This window comes from Tamandua tetradactyla, chromosome 7 (assembly GCF_023851605.1).
Source record: "Tamandua tetradactyla isolate mTamTet1 chromosome 7, mTamTet1.pri, whole genome shotgun sequence".
NCBI classification, from domain to species: domain Eukaryota; kingdom Metazoa; phylum Chordata; class Mammalia; order Pilosa; family Myrmecophagidae; genus Tamandua; species Tamandua tetradactyla.
Genome location: NC_135333.1, coordinates 115,042,624 through 115,066,472, shown reverse-complemented (window position 1 = coordinate 115,066,472; position 23,849 = coordinate 115,042,624). Strand labels below are relative to the sequence as shown.

At 34.4% G+C, this 23,849-nt stretch overlaps 1 protein-coding gene across 9 annotated transcripts in view; it reads left to right on the top strand.

The window, feature by feature from the left end:
- The window catches only part of ATF7 (activating transcription factor 7), a 109,054-nt gene that overhangs the window by 3,455 nt on the left and 81,750 nt on the right, over nucleotides 1-23,849 (top strand). For 5 of the 9 annotated variants that reach the window (XM_077110865.1, XM_077110866.1, XM_077110862.1 and 2 more), the window contains exon 2: nucleotides 14,360-14,428. The exons of the other annotated variants lie outside the window; for them this stretch is intronic. Coding sequence is in view for 3 of the 5 variants with exons in the window: in XM_077110862.1 (XP_076966977.1) it covers nucleotides 14,381-14,428 (48 nt within the window). In the remaining 2 variants the exon portion in view is untranslated. The remainder of the gene's footprint in view (nucleotides 1-14,359; nucleotides 14,429-23,849) is intronic. 9 annotated transcript variants of the gene reach the window in all.

The window sequence follows — 23,849 nt, the reverse complement described above, 5'->3', positions numbered from 1 at the left end:
ATTTTGTTGTATAAACCTTTAAAGTTTCTTATTCAGATATGAATATAACACCCTAGATGTAATCTGATCAATGCAAAGAACAGGAGGAGTAAGCTTCTTTTTCACTGGACTTTCACCTCTATTCTTTTTATATTTATTGAAGTGAAATTCACATAACTAAAGTGAACAGTTCAGTTACATTTAATATATTCACAATATTGGCAACTACCACTTCTTTCTAGTTCCAAAAACACCTCTGTTCTTGAAGTTTGACATCACATTAATTTGCGCTGTTAATTTTTTTTTTAACATAATTGAGGACAGTACACTATCAGGTAATTATTATCCTGTTAGTTTTAGCGTAATTTAACTTGCTAATATTATTCAGCCTCTTGGCCATTCCTTGTATCTTTGTATTATTGATAAATTTGATAAATGATACCTATGTTTTCATTTTAGCTCCCTAGTAAAAATGTATAAAGGTGAAGCAATGGTGTATAACATTAGTAGACTACCATTAATTTGACATTAATCAACCTTTTAGATAAAATTCAGTTATAAATCCACCTCCTATTTTATAATTTAAACTGTATTTTCCATGAAGTCTCACGAGTGATTTTGTTAGGTATCATGTTGAAATCCAAATATATTCTGATCAACCCCTTAGCTCACAGGTTAGGGACCCTGTCAAAAAAGAAAATAAAGTTAGACGTTATTTGCTGTTAGTCATCTTATGCTAGTGTTTAAGGATCACTACATTACTTTTCAATCATAACCAGTCTACTTAATAATTCATTTTAGAATCTTCCTTGGAAACAATATCTATTTTACCAGTCTAAAATTTCTAAATTACCCTCCCCACCCTCCCTTTTTTTTTAGTTGTGATCCTCTCCCTACCTCCACCCCCCTCATTTTCCAAGACTTCTGGTCTGGCTTCCTTTTTTTTTCTATTTTTAAAGTAATTGTAGAAGAATTAACAATTTTTCTTCTTAGTTACCTGTTTTTTTGCCATCAGATGAATTCTGTTTTGGAAACTCTTTTAGGCAGAAACTTCATTTTCTAAACATTCTAAGTTACAAATTAAAGAACTAAACTACTGTCCATACAACAGTTGTATTGTAGCGTCCCCCAAGTACTGATATCTCCAATTTAGATCTAACTTTTCTTTTTTTTTAATAAAAATCTACACCAACTATACATCTATAAACACACACATATATAAAATTGCACATATATAATTGCCATTTATAATTGTAGTTTATTAGTGTGGCAGTCTTAAGTTTGTCAGGCTGCCGGTGAAATGGTGCTTCAAACAAAATAGACCATCAGAAGACATCTCTAGGGACTGAATGCTTTATGATTGCAGCCAACAACTTTCCTATGTGTTAATTTTAGACCTGACAGTTGAATTTATGTTTGAGCAATTTTATCTCATAAATACATTTTTAAAGCACCTTCCTCTTTTAGGGTTTTAATTTTTACTTTCGTTTTTAAGAAGTTGCAAATATGAATGGAAATGTTTGTGCAGATTAAAGTAGCCATGCTTTTAAGTCGGGACAGGATGTATTTTCTTTTGATACCTTCTTATCCTTCTGAGATTGTCTTGTTATGAATTCTCCTGAAAAGCGGACGGATGGACTTGATGACTTCTAAAAGTCCTTTACAGTCCCAAAATTCATAAATAGAGGCTCAGATCAAAGCACTTACTATTGAACAATCAGGCAGAAAAATAGACTGTAAGGAAAATGTAATTGAAATGGTTCTACTGTCCCAGTAGGAATGGATAAACAAAAAAGCAAGGAATATAAATGATAAATAATAACTCCTTTGTGATAAAAACAAAACAAAAAGACAATATTTTGCATGGGGGTCATTTCATGTCTTAAAATATTTTATCATGACATTTTCTTTTCAGCATTTCCCCAGTGGATGCTTTGTGCTGAAAGAATGTTGGTTGGTTTGTTTTTTTCTGTTAAATCATAGTATTTTGTTTCCTTTCCTACTTTTGTTTAGAAACTTTTTTTTTCCTTCTGAATGCACTGTCTGTATAAAATGAAGCAAAATTGAGTTCACTTTTGAAAGTAAACATATAGCTACCTTGGAGAGGAAGATTATTACAATTTAGTAAAGGTTGTATAAAAAGATAAACTTGTTATCTAGCTTTGTAAACAGACATCTAGGAAGGATTCCTAACTAAACAAAAGATGAGTTAGTAGTCATATGAAGGATACAAGAACACTTAAGAGTTTAGCAGAACAAAACTCATTACAAACTCAAGACTTCACTTTGATACCTTTTTCTTATCTTTTAGTAATTGTTATCCTAAATGTTCTCATACATTTGAAAACAGACTGTGTAAAAAGTTTATTTTTTTCAGGCAGGCCACAGTGGCTCAGCAGGCGGAGTTCCTGCTTGCCATTCTGGAGACCCGGGTTTGATTCCCAGTGCTTGCCCATGAAAAAAAAAATATATTTTTTCTATTCAACACTGCATTTCGCCTAAGTAGTTATCAACTAATGAAAAGTCTAACTAGAGCCAAGATTTAGCTAAGTCACAGTGAGCTTGTGGCTTGGGTTTCTTTGGGAACAGTGTTCTGCTATAACCTCACCTTCTCACAAAAGCCGATTTGCTTTTGCTGAGTGGAATTACTTAATAATGTCTCCTTATCTGATAGAGTGTTTCATTCTGTCATCGTGGCCAGAGAAGGTTTACATGGTAACCTGGTCAAGTTTTATTTGGGGCTTAAAATTTACCATGCAATAGAAAAATTACATTTTTCAGTTTTAAAATTAGAGCATAATCATTCTTTCTGAAATAGGAATATGCCTCACTCCATTATAATATCAGGATTATTTATTGAATCTAACGCAGTTGCTATGAATGATTTGTGTTGACACCAAATTTCTTGTCAATATATAAGCTTTATCAAACTTGAATAGCACCACGTTAGTTTTATTTAAACATGGTATTTCTGGAACTAATGTTTCCTGCAGCACCATTTTCTTTAACTTATTTAAGTTTTGGTCAGGCACTTTGCTAATATTTTACACATCTGTGTCTAGGACTGGTGAAAGTCAGTCAGTGATCCTTAAAATACTGCTAATATCACTTTGTTGCCAATATGTGGGCCGACTTAGATCTTTTTTTCTAGAGAACTGAGCTTCTCCATGATTGTCGTGAGATTTAACAGTTATTTCCTACACAGGATTTCACACTTGGGTTTAATATTTATACGGGGTTTAATATTGAAGTCTAGCAGGTTTGTTTTTTTTTTTGTTTGCAGCCTGTTTAAATTAAGTCTATGAATATTTAAAATTGAACCTTAAAGATCAATGTTTTGGGGTTGAGTGCTACTGGTTCAATGTTTTAGGGGTCATAATTTATCTAAAAATGAGCAGGGAAAAAAAAACAAACATATAGAGTTTTGTTTGTTAGGCCACCAGGAATTTTTATACTTCTGAAATGTCTATTGCGGCCAAATATAGATAGGTATAATGTTTTCTTTAGTTATTTCTAACTTTGCTTCTTGCTGACACTTGAGCAAGTTGTTGCTTCCTTCTTCTTGTTTTAATAACCTTTCTGGAGGATGGCTCAGAATAGTTCCTTGAAGCCTCCAAAAGCCTAGAGAGCCTTTAAAAAAAATTCTAATCATGTAGTTGTCCATATGCTTCTATGAGGCTACTTCCAGATAGGCTCTAAGCTTTGTCGGGTGTGTTGCCTAATTTATGACTCAGCCTAATTCTCCATCCCTGCCCCCCCATCTGTTTTCAGTTGTTTGCTACAAATCTGTTTAGTCTACTTAAACTGCTCCTTTCTTTGAAACTTGTCCCTGCATGTCTGACCTGAAATCCAGAGATTAATTTTAACCTTCTCTTTGATAAATACAGGGTATTCTACTATTTGTATGTTTCTCTTTTCTTTTATTCAGTGGGTGACTTGTTTTTTATTTGTTATTGTGGGAAAATAGGTTAATAGACCAGGTCAGAGTGAACATAGTTTGTTAGATCCCAGTTTTGTTGACTTTGTCTCAGACACCAGCTTCCCAGAGGAGTAGGTAGCCCCTTCTCTATCTGGGAGTCTCTTGGTCCAGGCCGCAATGGGCTGCCTTTATTTGTGTATTTCTTAAAGCAGTTGTTCTCAAACTTTTTAGTTACAATACCCACTCCTTTATACTCTCAAAAATTATCAAAGATTTCAAAGATCTTTTGTTTATTTAAGTTATACCTATTGATATTTAGCATATTAGAAATCGAAATTAAGAAATTAAAAAAAATTTATTTTAAAATAATAGTAAGCCCATACGTGTTAACATAAATAATGCTTTTATGAAAAATGATTATGTTTTCCAAAATAGAAAAAATTAGAAGAACGCAAATATTTTTGAAGTCTGGCTTAATAGAAAACAAATGAATTCTCATATCTGCTTCTGCATTCAAGTATGATATGATGTGGTATGTTGTTTTGGTTAAGATGGTTGAATAGAACCTAGTCTCACACAGATACATAATAGAGAAAGGAAATAGTATTTTATAGCTTTTTTAGGTAATTGTGGATATTCTTTGATAGTATACTAAACCTGAACGTGATTGTTTCTTCAAAATTAGCTACTACAGTGTGGAATCTGAAACTACATCTGTGAACTTTCAGTACTTTGGTACATTAAAATCTGTTGATTTACCTAGCCCTTTGAATAGAACTTTACCCATGTATGATTTTGACCCCATTAGTCCTTTGAAAGTGAAAATTAGTCCTTTGAAAATGTCTCACAGGTCTCTAGGGATCCCCAGATCCCACTTTGAGAACTTATCTTATGGTACCAAACTTGAAAAGTACAGTTTTCTGTATGAAAGGAATATAAATTCTCACAATCTTAGTGCTTCTTAAATGGTGGTCCACTGACCTTTTCATCAGAATTACCCAGTTTTTCAAAATATAGATTTCTGGGCCCCAATGCCAGGAGAATCCTCAAGGCCTAGGAATTTGTATTTTGACAAGAAAGGTGTCCAGGTGAATCTGCTTAAGTTTGAGAACTATGGAGCTAGCTTAATTAATGGTAAGGGTATCTTATTTTAAAAAAACTTAATTTCTAGAATTTGGAAACCCAAACAAGAAGAAATTAATGCTTGAATAGTCACTCTCTAAATGTATTTATTAACGATTAGCATATAAATTCTGATTTGTCATAATTGGGATATCTTAATTGACCATGTATTTTTATTAATGAAAGTTTTCACATATACCAAGAGTTGGCAAACTTTTTCTGTAAAGGGCCAGATAGTAAGTATGTTAGGTTTTGCAGGTCTTAAGGACCCTATTGTAGCTACTTAACTATGCTGTTATAGTATAAAAGACAATATGTAAATGAATTAACAGAGCTGTGGTCCAAAAGAACTTTATTTATAGACACTGAAATTTGAATTTTATTTAATTTTCTCCTCTCGTGAAATATTCTTCTTTTTATGTTTTCAACCATTTAAAAATGTAAAAGCCATTCCTAGCTTGTGGGCTGTAGAAAAACAGGTGGAGGAGGTGTATAGCTATGTGATGATATTGTGAGCCATTAATTGTGTACTTCGAATAGGTTTAAATTGCATTAAAAAAATAAGGACAACACAGGAAAGCATTAAAAAGAAAATAAAAGTTGTCTGTAGGGTAGGCCACAGTGGCTCAGCAAGCACAGTTCTCACCGGCTATACTGGAGACCCGGGTTCAAGTCCCAGTGCCTGCCCATGCAAAAAAAAAACAACAAAAAAAAACGAAGTTATCTATAATCTCACCACTAAGGGATATTCAACGCTAATATATATTTTTAATTATTTTATTTTATTTTTTTAAATACCAGAAAACACCAAACAAACGCAAATTCCTATTTTGATCATTGTGTTCTACATATATAATCAGTAATTCACAATATCATCACAGTTGCATATTCATCATCATGATCATTTCTTGGAACATTTGCACCTATTCAGAAAAAGAAATAAAACGAAAACAGAAAAACAATTTATACATACCATACCCTTACCCCTCCCTTTCATTGATCACTAGCATTTCAAACTAAATTTATTTTAACATTTGTTCCCGCTATTATTTGTTTTTATTCCATATGTTCTACTAGTCTGTTGACAAGGTAAATAAAAGGAGCATCAGACACAAGGTTTTCACAATCACACAGTCACACTGGGAAAACTATATCATTATACAATCATCTTCAAGAAACATGGCTACTAGAACACAGCTCTACATTTTCAGGCAGTTCCCTCCAGCCTTTCCATTACATCTTGAATAACAAGGTGATATCTACTTAATGCATAAGAATAACCTCCAGGATAACTTCTTGACTCTGTTTGGAATCTCTCGGCCATTGACGCTTTGTCTCATTTCACTCTTCTCCCTTTTGGTCGAGAAGGTTTTTTCAATCCCTTGATGCTGAGTCTCAGCTCATTCTGGGATTTCTGTCCCACGTTGCCAGGAAGGTCTACACTCCTGGGAGTCATGTCCCACATAGACAGGGGGAGGGTGGTGAGTTTGCTTGTTGTATTGGCTGGAGAGAGAGGCCACGTCTTGAGCAACAAAAGAGGTTCTCTTGGGGGTGACTCTTATGCTTAATTTTAAGTAGACTTGACCTATCCTTTATGGGGTTAAGTTTCATATGAACAAACCCCAAGACTAGGGGCTCAGCCTATAGCAAAGCTGATATTTTGATTTTCCAGAATTTTACAAAAATATAATGATAGTTGTCTTATTATGTATTAACGCAGTTTGCTCCCAAACTTTGTGGCTTAAACAATAAATACTTATTACACATACATACAAACAGGTGTAGTTTTGGCCTGTGGGCTGAAGTTTACAAACCCTTGATAGATACTGTAACTATATTGTGAATTTAAACATTAGAATATAATAAAGTATACCTAATGTTAAAGCTATAATCATTATTTAATTTTTCTGGACAAAAATGATATTCAAAGAACTTGTCCCTCAAAGTCATGTTTCTGGACATTTTTTTAATGTAGTAAGCATGGAAGAAACACCTGTTGTGTGCTAAACTTGAAAATGCACTATTTGGTTATAAGTAGTTATATAATATGCAAATTGTCATACAACTTTCAGGAGTTATAAAAGAAAGTTGTGTCCATTTTTTATCTTGATTGGTATAGGTAAGATCAGGTAAAGAGGAGTCAGACCAATTTCAGTCTCTCGATGCCTCTTTTTTTTTTTTGTAACTTTTTCCTCAGTTTCCTAATCTGTTAGTAAAGAACTTTACAAAAACCTTGATATAAAATAATAAAGCTAAAAAGAAAAAAAAAATAAGGCTAATTAGTTTAAGAGTGTAGTAGATAAGTTCTGTCTGCATATTCCTTTTGAGGCATTTGGTTTACTTACTAATGAGAAAATATAAGCTAAGCTATGTTGTGCTAAATAATAAAATGGAAAATTAATTTAGAATTTATGAACATAAATTTCAATTCCTAAATAGGCTACTGCCTAGTAAAACTTGTCTTTGTTTTCAGGGGTTCCTATAACCTACCTTATAGTCTCACATTTTTTATGTTTGATAGAATCTTTTCCACAAGTCTATTTTCTACATGCAAGGCAAATGACAGCAGCACTGAGTATCCTCTGGAGAATAAAATTGAGATTGCTGTGCTGGGCTTTAGTGTTCATACTCTGCTTAGTGGCAGCTAAATTTTCTTCAAGTCTGAAACTTGGATTCCAAAGTTATTCTCTTGGAAGAGAACTGTATGTCAATTCTTTCTTTTTAACATCATAAGGGAATGAAGCCCATAGAGCTTTTTTGGATCCCTGTCTAAATTTCAGCTTGGTTTCATCTTTCTTCATTCCTTTTGTGATACATGCTAGGGATAATTTCTAAGTTTTTAGTATAAGTAATAATTAGTGTTATCAGGGGGTTCTGAAAATGTGTCCTCCTAGATAACAAAGGAGGAACTATCTTGAGCCTACTTGGTTTACTCTGTATGTCGGTATAAGTTTTAAGTTCCCATTGTATCTATTTTCTATATGAAGCTGTTAGTTTATAATTTTAGAAACTTTTTTCTTGGTTCCTGAACTTGATATACCAGTTGGGTCCGTTGTTTTGTAGTACATAATGAGCAATTTTGTATCGTTTTTAAATATACTGTTTAGTACTTTAGAATAGTCTGGCAGGTATGGGCTATTTTTTTTTTTTAACTCATAGACCTGTTTTTCTGTTGTTATTATTTTTAATCATGCAGATTGTCATTTTATTATTAAATTCCATTAAATTTTTTATTTATTAAGTGATCTTTAGGAGTAAGGGGTATGGTGTGTATGGTTTTTTTTTCTGTTTTCGTTTTATTTTTTTCTGTTGTCTTCTTGTTTCTTTTTGTGAATTGATGCAAATTTTGTTTCTTTTTCTGAATTGATGGAAATGTTCTAAGAAATGATCAGGATGATGAATCTGCAGCTATGTGATGATATTGTGAATTACTGATTATATATGTAGAATGGAATGATCACATATTGGAAATGTTTGTGTTTCTTTCTGTAATTTTTTTTTTAATTAATAAAAAAATTTTTAAAAAGTGATCTTTGATCATTGTGGAGACTGGAAAATAGTAAGGATATTAAAGAAGAAAATAAAATCACCTGTAATACCATTACTCAGAGATAACCATTATTAACAATTCAATGTTAATTCTGTCATCTTTTTCAATGCTTATTATTTTGCTTACTTTTTTTTTAGATTTAGAATTATGCTGCATATGTTGTTTTATCTCTTTTTTTTTCCCCACTTAATGAATAGCATTTTCTCCAGTTGTTAGTTTTCAAAAATGCTATATTAACTTCAGTAGAGTCCACTGTATGGCAGTCCCTTAATTTATATTTATCCATTCTTACTTTTTTTTTTAAATGAGATACAAGTTCAATTTATACATTCTTTTAAACGTTTAGTTTTGTTCTTGGTTGTTTGCTTTCTGTTATAATACGACTATGATGAACATTTCATCATAATGTTCCAAGTTTCTGGTTTTAGTCTCAGAATAAAGTCCTGAAAGAATGATTTGTTTGAAGATATAAAACATTTTAAAATACTTAATAAATATTGCCTGGTTGCTTTCCAGAAAGATTGATCAAGTTTATACTCCTAAAATTGCTGTATAAAGGTGCCCTTTCTTCTGCATCCTTGATTGGCAGGTATTCTTTTGTACTTGAATACATCTCTTAATAGCTCTGACTGAGGTTTTATTTTCAAGGTTCTTTTAAGGGTTAATTTAACAAATAACCTCCTTCCTCCCTATTTCTAGCACTCTAACCCAAAACTGTAGAGCTTCCTCTGTGTTATTTGGATGATAAGAAAAAAACTGACTTGGTTGAGAGTAGTCATGTAATAGGTAAATATGTATTTAAAGTAGTTGTAAATACGTATTTAAAACATACCTTAAATATGTATAGCCTTAAATACATAAATACCTGCATAACAAATGTTTTGCAGGCCCAGCTGCTTTCTGTAAAAACTTGAAGTGTAAAACTTCAGCAAGGTATTCTTGAGTATTAACTCAAGATTAAACCATTAAATATTTGTTGAACATCTATGGAGTTATGACAGGGAAGATTTCCTGAACTTTTAACCTAGATCTCTATATTCTACCCCATTCCCCTTTTGGTGACAGATAATAAGCTACAGCCATTCCCTTTTTATTCATGAAACAAAGTAGCCCTCGCTTAGTCACTGACACATACCATTTCATTTCTTTCATGGTAGTTTTCTGTTACTAATTTAAAATTATTTTGTTTGTTTACTTCATTAGTGTTTGTCTCTTCCTTTTAGAATATAAGTAAGCTCTATGTGGGCAGAAACCTTGTCTGTCTCATTCACTGTTGAATTACTGGAGCCTAGAATACATGGTAGGCATGAAATAAATACTTCAGTTAATGAATTTAAAAACTGACTGAATGTATATCATCCTAAAAGTAAATTGTGGTTATTAATTGCAGATTTCTTTTTGTCACATCTTTTACTAAGACTATTAAATTTTCTTTTTTGTGTTCTTGTCTTTACTAGCAAAAATTTTTGGTTACTAGCAAAAAATTTTTGTAAATGACAGTACATAGGAGAAATGGCAAGGGATGTAAGTAAACTGATCAACCTCTGACTACTGAACTTGTAAATTAAGCCACCATTCTTACCACTTACCAGGTTTCTTTCATGCCAGATGAGTGAAACATTATTATTTTTTTAGGGCTGTTTTTGAAACTTACGGTTAAACTTTCAGGACTATGTATTTTTATTTTTGTATCTACTCTACTCTGCCTGGCATTTAATAGTTCCTTAATAATGTTTTTTGAATGAATGAATGATAGCTCGTCTAAATGTTGAGATTTTTACAGATGTTTGGTTTTTATGGTGCATATATCCTTGTCATTTTTTTATCTGCAATATCTGTTTTTTGTTCCTAGGAATCTGAACAACAGGCCTTTGGGTATGTTTGTACATGGCTTTTATTTCTCACTTAAAGTTGGGCCATCTTCTTGGTGTCACTAGCTAGTTGCTAGTTGCCAGAGAAATTATCACAGCCAGGTTCAGAGAATTGACTTTGTCAATCTCACTGACATTCTATTTAAAGAATCTCTCCCTCTCTCTTTTTTTCTCTCTCTGTATAGAGAGAGATTAGAAGAGATAGATAGATATATAGATATGTATCTTGCACATCGATACACAGCCATTTCAAAATCTCTCTCTAGCTATTTCACATGGATTTTGTTTTTCTTCACTTCTTTCCCAGTGTTTGGATAACTTTTTTCTTTGGATAACAAAGAAAAGTTTGTGTCATTGTGCATTCTGATGCCTTGGAGTACGGGAACCTTTCTCTCTGCAGACCTTGGCCTCTAGGATAGCTTTTTTATACATCTTTGTTTTCCTATTCTTCTAAGATCCCTAGTGAAAGCATCTCACTTCCCCTTGGCACTACCTCTTAATGTATATATCCTTTTCCTGTTACTTATTGTTTAGTTTTATGCTATGTTTGAGTTTTGCCTGAAGAATAGATTGAGAAGTAGATGACAGAACGTGAGTGCCATGCCCAGACCCATGATCTACTTATCAAGCAGTACAGTTACAAATAGGCTCTGAGTTAAATTCTAGTGAGTGGCAGCGTCATTATTCAAGATTTCATTTTTTCTCAGTCTGTTTATACCATAGAAATGTGTTGCTTTTTATTTTTGAGATAGCATCAGTTTTTCCTCTTATGATTAGAGATTTGTTTTTAATGTCAGGTAGAAATAAGCAATGGCATTCTTTATCTGTAGTAATTGATGCAGCAGGCTGGGGATGAAGGAGAAATTTTTTTATTTTATTTTTTTTAATTTTATTTATTTGTTTATTTATTTTTTCGATCTTTTTAATTTTTATTTTTATCATAAACAACAAACAAACATACAAACATTCTTAACATGGTTATAATCAATGGCTCACAATATCATCACATAGTTGTGTATTCATCACCATGATACTTTTTTGAACATTTGCATCTAGCAAAAGAAAGAAGAAAAAGAAAAATTCATACATGCCATAACCTTTACCTCTCCCTCTCATTGGACAGTAGTATTTCAATTTACTCAATTAATTTTAACCCGTGTTGAAGGAGAAATTTTTAAAAAAGATATAGCCAGATTTTTCTTTTCCCCATGAATAGACAGCCCATTTATTATCATTGTTAAATATTTAACATTTTTTAAAAATCAAATCACTTTTAACACTTCATTTTAAAGGGGAAATTTTAAAAAAGCAAGAATTATGGAAATGGCAGGGCAAGAGATTAAGGGGATGATTTAAGAATAATTGTGGGTGTTTTAAGAAAGCAGGCCTTCTTCCTCCCATTGTAATCTCTCTTTGCTGAAAATGGCAAAACAAGGACAGCAAATGTAAAGGAAACAGGAAATCCTCCTTAGTGACTGCCAGATTTGAATATTTAAGAGCCACGAAAATACTTCTGTTATATTTTAATATTACCCCCCTCCAATTTTTAGCTGTCTTTTTTTCTTTCGGAAAATCATGATTTTTTCATCTCCATTTCTTAGTAAGGATGTCATTAAATAAAATTTGGAAGCAATATATTGTGACGTGATTGTGTAAAGCCAGGTTAAATTATAAAATATGAATAACTTATTTAATCACTTATACCATTGCTCATTCCTCAGCCAGGACCCTCTCCCTCTTCTAAATAGATAGAAAAGTGAGAAAATTTAGACCCAAATCACAGAACCAAGATAACAGTTAAGGAATCCTGCCTGGTCCTTGTATTTTGTCTGCTGTAGCCCTTGTCATTTACTTCTTACATTAGAGGACTTTGTTGAAATAAAATTCTCATTTCATTATTGTATTAGAAAAGGAGGACCTGGGACTCGAAGTGAAATTATCTGCAGCCCAGCAGTTGTTATAATTTTCCAGAGATGAATGCTTTCCAGAAATGCTCTGGTCGAGTTTTTAGCCATAATGGCCTTGTTTTTTGCTTTTATTTATTTGTATTTATTTTTTGCACTATGTCATAGTTCTAGAAAGTGCAAAAAAATCATCATATTTAATGATGATGTTTAAAAAACAAACCAGAAAGCCTACTTGTCCCGGGGCTGTGTGAAGAAGAATGAAATCCTCATTTTTTCCCAGTACCCAATCATAAGCTTGAGTTGGCGTCTCCAAGGAACAGGATTTATTGAAGCAATTTATCCTGGCTAAATGTTCTATAAATCTGTGTACATGTGTGTACATACAGGCTCTCTTCCATTACAGCAATGCTGCAGCATCAGTTTTCTTCATAGTTAGGCTCTGTCCCTATCACACTGAAAGATGACCATGAAGCCCTTTCTATTTCATGGGGCACCCCACAATTTTAAACACCAATTAGTTGTGGAATTACTGATCAAACAACCAGAAAGACTGGTTTCCAATCCCAGATTGAGACTTCAGAGAAAAGATGTTACCTAGCCTCTGTGAGTTTTAAGTTTGGTTTTTGATTGCTAGATTCGGTCTAAACATTAACATTTTATTTTAATGAAGGCCTGACTGAGGTTAACCTGACATTTTGGTTTATATTCAGGATAAAAATTTGAAATTTGGTTATAGTTCTGAGGTCGTTTCCAGGCATATTCAAATTATAGTTCCTCTCTCATCTTCCCTTGTTTATCTTCTTTCATATACTTTCCTCTCTTGTGGAAGGATGTTTGAAAACATCATTTAAGATTTTATTCTATAAAAGCTGTTGTTGTGGGTTTTTCTCCTCCTTTTTCTCTTCCATCCTTCTAAAATACTATTTATCTTTTGGAATATTTTAAATTATGCTTTATATTTCTTAACTGTCTCCACCTCTGTTTTTATTCTTATTTGGGATATGAGAAGTCTCCCCAACACATTCAGATTAGAGTAACTGTTCTTTGATAAAGAATTTCAATCAGCGTTTCAAGAGTTTAGTTTCAATAATTAAACGAAACAGTATAAACCCTGTTAAATTCTTCAGAGAAATAGAGGTGATAGATGGTGATGCTTTTTAGTGCCATTTCTTTTATCCCCTGCAGCAGCACACATCTGTTGGCTGCAACAGAGCAGCCCAAGAACTCTGGCGGAGAGCAGCACAAACAGCCGGAACATATTCACCCAGTAAACCCCCAAAGAGCCAGCATTTGTTTTATTGCTGCTTTTAAAAACCTAGCCATAAATAGAATCAGAAGGGGGAAGGGCATCAATATTTCTCCATTTACCACAGACGATTGGTGGGGGGAGAAGGAGGCTCACAGTGGGGAGAGAAGGTTTTTATTTTTATTTTTTTATTAATGAAAATCATTTCCTGTGTAGCCCAATAGGATGGGTGCTTTGTTTTCTTTGGCAATAATCTGGGATAAATGGCCCTTGCCAACAGTCTCGTAGTTTATACACCAGGGAGCCAGATTATGGCCCTGTAAAATGGAGCACCCCTCCTATAATCCCTTAATTAATTAAATGACAAATTTTGGTCTTCTGTAGTTCAGAAATATGGCTTCCGCATTGAACGTTCAGTGGATTTATTGACGTGGGAAACTGCACTGGTTATAATTCAGCAGACTAGAGGGGTGTGTTGTATACTATAACAGAAAGAGGGAAAATCTAGTAAAAGATTAAAAATTCCTTGACCTTTGACTATTTAAGTCTATATTTGTCTAATTAAAAGTTTCAATTGAAACACAGTAGTAGATCATATGCCACCTGTTCAGTGGGTCCCCCCAAAGAAGCCTGTGTTTACAGCCTTGATAGATGGCATTCTTGGAACACCTGTTTTTAGGCTTGATATTTTTGAAGCACTTTTTTTTTTTTTTTTTGCTTCAGCATATTTAACATAACTTTCCCCCCCTACTTCCCCCTCCTCAGCTTTGCTCTGCTATATGAAATATGGGAGACGACAGACCGTTTGTGTGCAATGCCCCAGGCTGTGGACAGGTACGTTTACAATATACTTTATTGTGAATGTCTCGTTGTGAATCAAAGTGGCTGTTTTATCACTAAGGCAAAGAGTTTAAAGCCGGTATTTTACGTGATCACTGGAGGTAATCAGATCAGAGGATTTGCAGTGTGTAAATCCAAGTTATGAGGAAGTGTAGGTACTCTACCATAATGAAATCTGCCTTGCTCTCCTCCATATTGTTATTCTACTGGTGTTTGTTTCCCAGCACACAGTATTGAAGAATACATGTTGCTCTCTCCTCCTTTCTAAAGCTAGCTATCTAAATACAAAGCGAGCATGGATATAAAGATCTTTTTAGTATATATGGAGAAACAGCTGAGAATGCACCCATTCATAGTGAACTCCAATGTGCCAGAGTGTCTTTGAATCTTTTAAATAAAAAGTCATGACTTTTTTGTTTTATTTGATTGTTGATCCAGAATATCAGTAGTAGGAGCTGAGGCAGATATCTATTCAGGAAAGACAAATCCAACATTAGAACTCAAGAGATATTACAGCATAATAAGATTTCTCAACCATTTTCTCTAATGCCATGAAATGCATTGTCTTTGTGTCAACTGCCACTTAATTGTTTGCATGTGTATAACATTGTGTCAGTTATTTTTCATCATATGCTTTTTTAATAAAGTGGTTTTTTTTTGTTTTTTTTTTGCATGGGCAGCCACCCGGTATTGAACCCGGGTCTCCAGCATGGCAGGCAAGAACTCTGCCTGCTGAGCCACTATGGCCTGCCCAGTAAAGTAGTTTTGTTGAAACTTTTTTTTCATTTTGTGCCTTATTAACTCTTCTTCCTAGACCTCTCCTTATTCCCTTGTTCCACAAAGGAACGCAGGAATACAAAGAAAGCCTTACTTTCCTTCATCAATTCATTTTATAGACCCTAGAGGGTTTAGTTTCGGTTTAGTTAGGAATATGTCATGTGACTGTCATATTCCAGTGACACTTCCTGGTGGCATGTAAGATTGCAGACTAGTTCTGTTAAGCACTGCAAATGCTTAGGTGAAAAGGGGAAATGAAGTTCCAGAGATTCCTAAGAATTGGAATTGGACACATGGATGAGATGAAGGTAGTGACAAGGAATAGGCCAAGGAGAGATTTCAGATTCTAGTAAATGCTGAAAAATTTATGAAAGACAAAAAACTATTATATTCCCCATTGTTCAGCATCTTAGCATATATTTCCTTCCTTGTCGTTTATTGACTGCAGTTTTTTCCCTTGTAGTTTGTATCTTATTTTCCTATAATAGAAGCCAGTTGGGAAGATAGGGTAAATTTCTTCACTTCATCAGCTTTATTACCACGCATATCTTAATCTGATCCTTCCAAGTTTTTGTGTGTGAATTTGTTGATAATAGTGTTTACTATGACTCCTGTAACCAATACCTTGATGCCCTTTTCACTTTTCTTCTTTACTTTAATGAAAATTTTTGTTTTTCTCACATTTGCAGTTATTTTCTTCACTTATTGCTTAAGCTGCTCAATTCCTTTTTCAATAAACTGGTACTAAACTCAGGGTTTTGGAAAAAGTATTGATTTAATCTTCCTATCTCTCATACAGGAAAAATGCAGTATTTTCTTGACCTGTAACCCCTCTTGTATGTTGTATGCTTAAACCACATAGATAAGGACTTCTCGAGAAATAAAAATGGATAATAAAAATAAAGCAATACACACAAAAAAAGCGTCTTTTATAAAAAGAAAAAATAAATAGGGTTGCCAAAGCCATCTTATCAGAAAAGAGTAATATTTACTGAAATTCATAAGTTCCCAGAAGAGTGATTTGTTTAGTTGGTTTTTGTTTTTGTTTTAGACTGGAGGTAGGAAAACAGTAGGGACCTTTTACTTTGCTTCTATTCTGTATTTTTGTGTTCTCTTTTTGATAAGCCTTTTCCTTCTTCTACTTCTCCCTCTGATTTCTGAATTATTTATAAGTATTTCTGTTATTAGGATTCATTATAACCTCTGGTTTGGGTCCTTTTATTCCCTCAGTGGGAAGGTAAGAGTGTAACTCAGGGAGATTGCTATCTTCCTCTTTTGGATTCAAGTTATTTTTGTCATAGAAAAAGAATAGAAAGCTACAACTTTGAAAGTAACATGATTTATCCCTATATCCCTTCTTGCATGTCAAAACTTTACGATCGAGTCAGAGTATAGTTCTTTATATTTAGTCTCTTTCCAAGTTTCTCCCAGTATCTGGTAACAAATAACTCCAGAGTAGGATCTCTAAAATGTATTGTGCTTGCTTTATAAATTAGTGAAAATCTGGCAGAGAATATAAATTTGGTAATGTGAACCACCCTTCGCCTGTCTTCCAACTTGAGAATGGTTTCATTCAAGAGCTACCTTGAGGCCTTCAAGCTGTCAGTGATTCAAATTCTGCATACCAGAAATGGTGGAATAATAATAAAAAGGCTATATAATCCCAGGAGGGGTACTTAGGACCCTGATAATTTTTGCAGGATGTTGTTTAGAACCTACTGTCATAGATATCTCAAAAAACAGTGGCTTCTCAGCTGTGTGATGATATTGTGAGCCATTGATTGTACACCGTGTATGGAATGTCTGTGTGTAAAGATTCTCAATAAAAATATTTAAAAAAAAAAAAAGCAGTTACTTCTACCAGAAGAGGAAGAAATGAAAGCAAATTTTAATTCAAGATAATTAAATTTAAGATTCTAATTCTTAAATTATTTCAGTATCTGTTGCCTGCTCTGCCTTTATGATATACACCCCTAAACTCAGAAATCATCCTGTGCCTCAGTATTAAGGGAAGGTGAAAGGAAAATTCACCTAAAATAGACTAGTGGATTATGCTCTCCACCATATAATCAAAACCACAAGGCTTTCAGTGGATATGTAAACATGTTTTGGTTGCTAGGTCTTTAATGGCTGTTATTTTTGGATTCTGTTCATGATCCACTTCCCAACAGTAAGTTTGATGTGACACAGCTGAGTTCTAAATATGCTGCATGTACTTTTTTTTTTTTTTAAGATGGCAAAGTTCTGCTGTCTACATTCCTATCAGAAAAAACAGGTGATAGGATGTTTTGAGCCCTCTCATCCCTGTTCTCCTGTTTAGGACTCGAGTTCTCTTGAGGCCTCATCACCCCCATGAAGAGGAACTGGGTGAAAGCAATGTTCCTGCTAATACCTCTCTGAGGAAAGTGGTAGCAGGAGTAAGTTGATAGAGCTACCTCCTGCGAATAGGTTAGAGCTGTTAAGGCAAACAGTGCCCCAGATACCCTGTTGGCAGAGGGCTGGTCAAATTGAAATTGTGAGTTTTTGAAATCTTATAGGATAGCATCTATTTTTAAAACATTGTGACTTTGCCTCTGTGTTGTTGTTAAAATAGTAGTAATATAGTTTGTTACTGAATCTAGGAAGTCATCTGAATTTTTAATATTTTGGGGATCTCTTTTAATAGAAGGTAAATTATAAAGATTTCTGTTGTATGTGGAAGCAGAAATAATTATGTCTCTGTTAGTAATTTTGAATTTGAGTATTATTTCATTTGTACGTAATTAGGGAACTTATTTTTTGGATGCTTTTTGCCCAGTTTTTATTACCGGGAGGCATATTCCTATACCTCCCGCTCAGTCACATGATAGTGGTTTGCAATCCAAATTATGCTGATTTAAGTAGTCCTTTTGATTACCATCATCAAGTCTTTGAACAGAAGCTGGTTATATCAGCTTTTTACCTGGATTATGTATTTCCTCGAGCATAGGAACACAGACAGTTTGTAACATCCCATTATGAGACATTGAGAAGGGTTTCTGACATAACCACTCAGTATCATCTCTGTCCTTTTAAGAAAAATTCTTTGATTATTTCTTTGTCCAGTATGATCCTAAGATGCTGTTACTCTTTTTTTTCCCCCTGGGGATATCTACTACGTGAGCTTCTCTTCTCGCAGAGGCTATTAAGGTACAGGTTGAGGTTCTGTTCATATCTTTCTAACTGTGACATGAAACATATAACTGGCTCATAGACCTCCAGGGCCTGCTTTCTGTTTGTAAGGCCAAGAATAGTGATAGAGCCCTTGCTGTGGTGGAATTGAGGTACAGCTTCTTGTACTTCCTTATCTTGTCATATAATAGGAATAATGTTTATGGTGCTATAGTCCTGGCTTCACTTGGCATTAAACCAACCTCCAAAGCTGTTTATAGCTTTGTATCCTCTGCCTCCATGAACATTATCCCTTAAATCTCTATTGCTTTGTAATATATGAGGCAACAAATAGCTCGTATGATTGGTTAAATGCTGGCATGCTTCAAAGGTATATGTTTTATTGCCTATATAACACAAATCTATAGAGATTATTCCTGTTATCCCAACCCTTCCATTAAATGGGCCATACTGGTGCTATGGGATTCTGGATCTTTAATTCTATCTGTTTGGCAAGTTTCCCTATTACCTGGCATGTTCACAAAAGAAAAGCAAGAAAGAATGAGTTGGTGCTGATTACTAATTCTTTATGTTAGGGGAGCATCTTGAATTGGAGAATAACAAGGGGAAGAAATGGCTCTGGTAGGTAAATGCCATTTGTGGTGGTATATGCTATGTTTACGTGCTTCGACAGGTGAGGGCAATTTCAGGGAAATAAATCTTTACCCCCTGCCAAGAGTTAAAAAAAATTCAAATTTTTATTTAATAATTCATGTTTCATTCAATAATTCATCCAGCTCCCATCTGGTAAGAGCATCTACATGCTGTCAGGCAGCTGAAAATACTTCACATTATACACAATTAAGCCAAATGCTAACCTTATTTTTTGTAATAATATGTAGATTTTGCAATAACTTTCAGTCCACTCTAAGTATGCTGCAGTTTTATGTAACCCTGTTGTGGAAGCAGACAACTGTTAATGCATCATATAAACAAAATTGGGACTGGGATAAAAAAAATTTAGAAGTGTTAAGAACGAGGAATTAAACCCAAGTTTCTTTACACCAGACCAGGCACTCTTAGACACTTGCCCTTTGAAACATGTGGTTGGTTTAGTTTTCCATGATATATTATGAAATATTCCATGATATATTATTATGTTACTAAGAGCATAGATTTAATGCATCCCTATTCCAGTCTGCCAATAAAAGAAAAAGACTGTATTAGCGTAATTGGAACTATAGCCAGAAAATTAAAGTAAAAATTTTCAGTTATTCACTCCTGTTTTCTATGGATACTATTAATATGTGTGATAGGGCCCAGAAACTGTTCTCAGAGCATTCCTGGTAGGAAACAAAATAAAATTCCATACCTTTATATGCATTTCTTCCTAAGTGAGGAGAGGGGCTCTTCCCTAGTCCCTTCTCTTTTCAGCTACTGAGTTTATAGAGAACTCTCTGGATCTGAAAGCCTATCCTTCATTAGGCCCTCTTTTACCACTGTTGCAAAATCACACTTCAGCTAGGTTGTTGACTTATAAGATACTGTCATTGTTAGATAGAATTCTTCATTCTTTTATCAAATAATCTTCCACTATGCAGCAGATTAAAAAGCAGCCAGTATGCTACTCCTTTCTGGTTAGCGTGTTTCTTTAATGTGGATTGACTTGTTCAGCAGTCACATTTTGTCTGAAGTCCTTGTTAGGGCCTACTCTGTATGTGGATTCATAACACATCCGTGTGTACATCTACAGTGCTGTATAAATAATAATAAGTAATCACCAGATGGCCTATAACTGCTCCTCTGGACCCTCTGGGTCTCTTGAAGCTGTTAGTAAAGTCTTCTGGCATTTTGCTGGGGAGAACTTGTCATAGATTTATTTCTAAAAAAATTCAAACTCACAACTGGGTGTTTAGGACTAGATATCGTTGTCTGTGTTGTAAATATTTAACAGGCTTTGTACAATGACAAGTAAAAGCGCCATTACTAACCACACACAGTGGCTGTGGCGCTCTTCCCTCCTGGCCATTTAGAAAGGAAAAGAAGTGCCGATAAATTGTGCATTATGAACAAGGTGCGAGAGATGCTCTGTGGAAACTGTTCTGAGGTTGAAAAAAGAACTTCAACATTCTGCTCAGAGAACCGGAATGGGCAAACTTAAGCTTTTTTTTTGCCATGTGCTAGTTACTTAAGTAAAAATAAAACACGATGCGATGCCCCTTTCAAATTGGAGTTTGGTCTGAACCAGGATTTGCTATTGAGTCTTTATAACCATTGATAAATTTTGAAAGGTTTACAGTTTCAAGAGTAGGAAAACACGTATTTAAATTTCAATTTTTAAATTATGTTTAAAAATTTAAAACATAACAGTGTTTGCCAATGTTATTAATAAAGCAAAGCATTATTATTTTTGTACTTTTGCCATTAATTTTTATGAAAAGGGTTGTATAGTTTGGGGGAGAAAATCACCACCATCTTACTCTGGTTTTCTGCTTATAATTTTCTGTGCCGTTTTGCTATTACTTATCCCCTTGCTCCAGTATCTGTTCCTCCTTTGCTCAGTACAGCAATGCTTTTTTTTTGGGGGGGGGGGGGTGTGCATGATCTGGGAATCAAACCCAGGTCTCCCACACGGAAGGCGAGCGAGCATTCTACCACTGAACCACCCATGCACTCCAGCAATGCATTAAAAAAAAAATTAAAATAGAACTAATTATACCTCTATGTTTTTATGTATTGTCTCCCTTTGCTTTATTTATCATAAGATAACCAAAAAATGTTTTAAAAAGAAATTGGGTATTTCGACTCTCCAGCCTAGTGTTCTTCTTGTCTGTTGAGGGTTGAATCTATTTAATTCCGAAGGGACTTCCCTTAAATCATAGCATATGGCTGTTACTTTTGAGTTAGAATTGTAGAAACCTTTTCTCTTTCAAAATCTCATCTCAACAATTCCTGGCCCATACACCCCCTCCCCTCACCCATGCCATCCTCCCCCTCCAAAAAAAAATCTTAAAGAAAGGACATAAGAATTGTGAGGGAGAAATGCAATTAAAAGTTTATTGCAAAGAGATTTTGCTTTTTATTTTCTCTCACGAAATTATGTTAAGGATAGGATTTCAAGAAGGAAAGCATTTGGGGTCTTCCATGGATAGAATCTTTGGTTTATCTCTTAGTAACAGTGCACTTGTGTTTTTACTTTGAAATTTCTTTGTGCAGTAAAATGTTACCTAAAATTGTGGTTTGGTAAGAATCTGGACTGTTTGCGATTGTCATGTGAAAGTACGGAGAGAATGAGAATGAATTTTGTGAAATTAGTCTATTCCCACTCTGGCACGCCGTGTGCCCTGTGTGGCTGCTGATTCTGCTGGCAGATTGAAAAGCTGAATTAACTTCTGCTCTGAAGACTAAAATTGCCAACCATCTTTCCAGTTTTTAAATCTTGTTGTTCACACTGAAGATGTCAGATTTTGAGGAAATACAACTCTGTCTTTAGAACCCAGGTGGAATATGCAATTCCCTGGGTTGGAAGGAAAGACTTCTTCCTTTTTGCCTTTGAAAAACTTAAGTGTCTCTGTAGGGAAAGTAAGCAGAATAAATCTGCACACTTGCCTTATCCTTTGAGTCATTGTAGAAAGCTGAGTGCTCTGTTCACATTCAGCAGATTGACTGTCAGACTGCAGCTCTGCTTATCAAAGACATTGTCTATCAAAGAGCCATTTATGTTATTCCAGAGAGAATCATGCTGTAGCAAAAGGAAAGCCTCCTGTCTCCTCTCAAAGATTAGATCTTGTTTTGATATTAGGCAATTATCCCTTGGTTTTCCTGAAAAATATCTCAATCCACCATAAAGATTGGCACCAGCACTGGTTGCAGACTTTGTTACAGTATCAAGCTCTGTTTCCTTAGCCACAAGGAGAGGCACAGCGTGACACTCATAGTATGCCAGAAGATAAGAGTTCTTAATCAATTGAAGAGACCTCTGGAACTCCTCAGCATTAATCTGAAATGTTTTTATCTGTCTGGAAATGCTGCTGAGATGTGGTTAACTCTCTGATGTAAACAACCACCATTTTGTAGCAAGGATGTGATTTTTTTTTAATTAATTAAAAAAATTAACTAACACAACATTTAGAAATCATTCCATTCTACATATACAATCAGTAATTCTTAATATCACATCGATGCATATTCATCATTTCTTAGTATATTTGCATTGATTTAGAAAAAGAAATAGAAAGACAACAGAAAAAGAAAAAAACAATAATAGAGAGAAAAAAATTAAAAAATAATAATAAAAAAAATAAAAAAAACAAAAAAAATTATACTTCAGATGCAGCTTCATTCAGTGTTTTAACATAATTACATTACAGTTAGATAGTATTGTGCTGTCCATTTCTGAGTTTTTGTATCCAGTCTTGTTGCACAGTCTGCATCCCTTCAGCTCCAATTACCCATTATCTTACCCTATTTCTATCTCCTGATGGTCTCTGTTACCAATGACATATTCCAAGTTTATTCTCTAATGTCGGTTCACATCAGTGGGACCATACAGTGTTTGTCCTTTAGTTTTTGGCTAGTCTCACTCAGCATAATGTTCTCTAGGTCCATCCATGTTATTACATGCTTCATAAATTTATTCTGTCTTAAAGCTGCATAATATTCCATCGTATGCATATACCACAGTTTGTTTAGCCACTCGTCTGTTGATGGACATTTTGGCTGTTTCCATCTCTTTGCAGTTGTAAATAATGCTGCTATAAACATTGGTGTGCAAATGTCCGTTTGTGTCTTTGCCCTTAAGTTCTCTGAGTAGATATCTAGCAATAGTATTGCTGGGTCGTATGGCAATTCTATATTCAGCTATTTGAGGAACCGCCAAACTGCCTTCCACAGTGGTTGCACCATTTGACATTCCCACCAACAGTGGATAAGTGTGCCTCTTTCTCCGCATCCTCTCCAGCACTTGTCATTTTCTGTTTTGTTGATAATGGCCATTCTGGTGGGTGTGAGATGATATCTCATTGTGGTTTTGATTTGCATTTCTCTAATGGCCAGGGACATTGAGCATCTCTTCATGTGCCTTTTGGCCATTTGTATTTCCTCTTCTGAGAGGTGTCTGTTCAAGTCTTTTTCCCATTTTGTAATTGGGTTGGCTGTCTTTTTGTTGTTGAGTTGAACAATCTCTTTATAAATTCTGGATGCTAGACCTTTATCTGGTATGTCATTTCCAAATATTGTCTCCCATTGTGTAGGCTGTCTTTCTACTTTCTTGATGACGTTCTTTGATGCACAAAAGTGTTTAATTTTGAGGAGCTCCCATTTATTTCTTTCTTTCTTCAGTGCTCTTGCTTTAGGTTTAAGGTCCATAAAACTGCCTTCAATTGTAAGATTCATAAGATATCTCCCTACCTTTTCCTCTAACTGTTTTATGGTCTTAGACCTAATGTTTAGATCTTTGATCCATTTTGAGTTAACTTTTGTATAGGGTGTGAGATACGGGTCCTCTTTC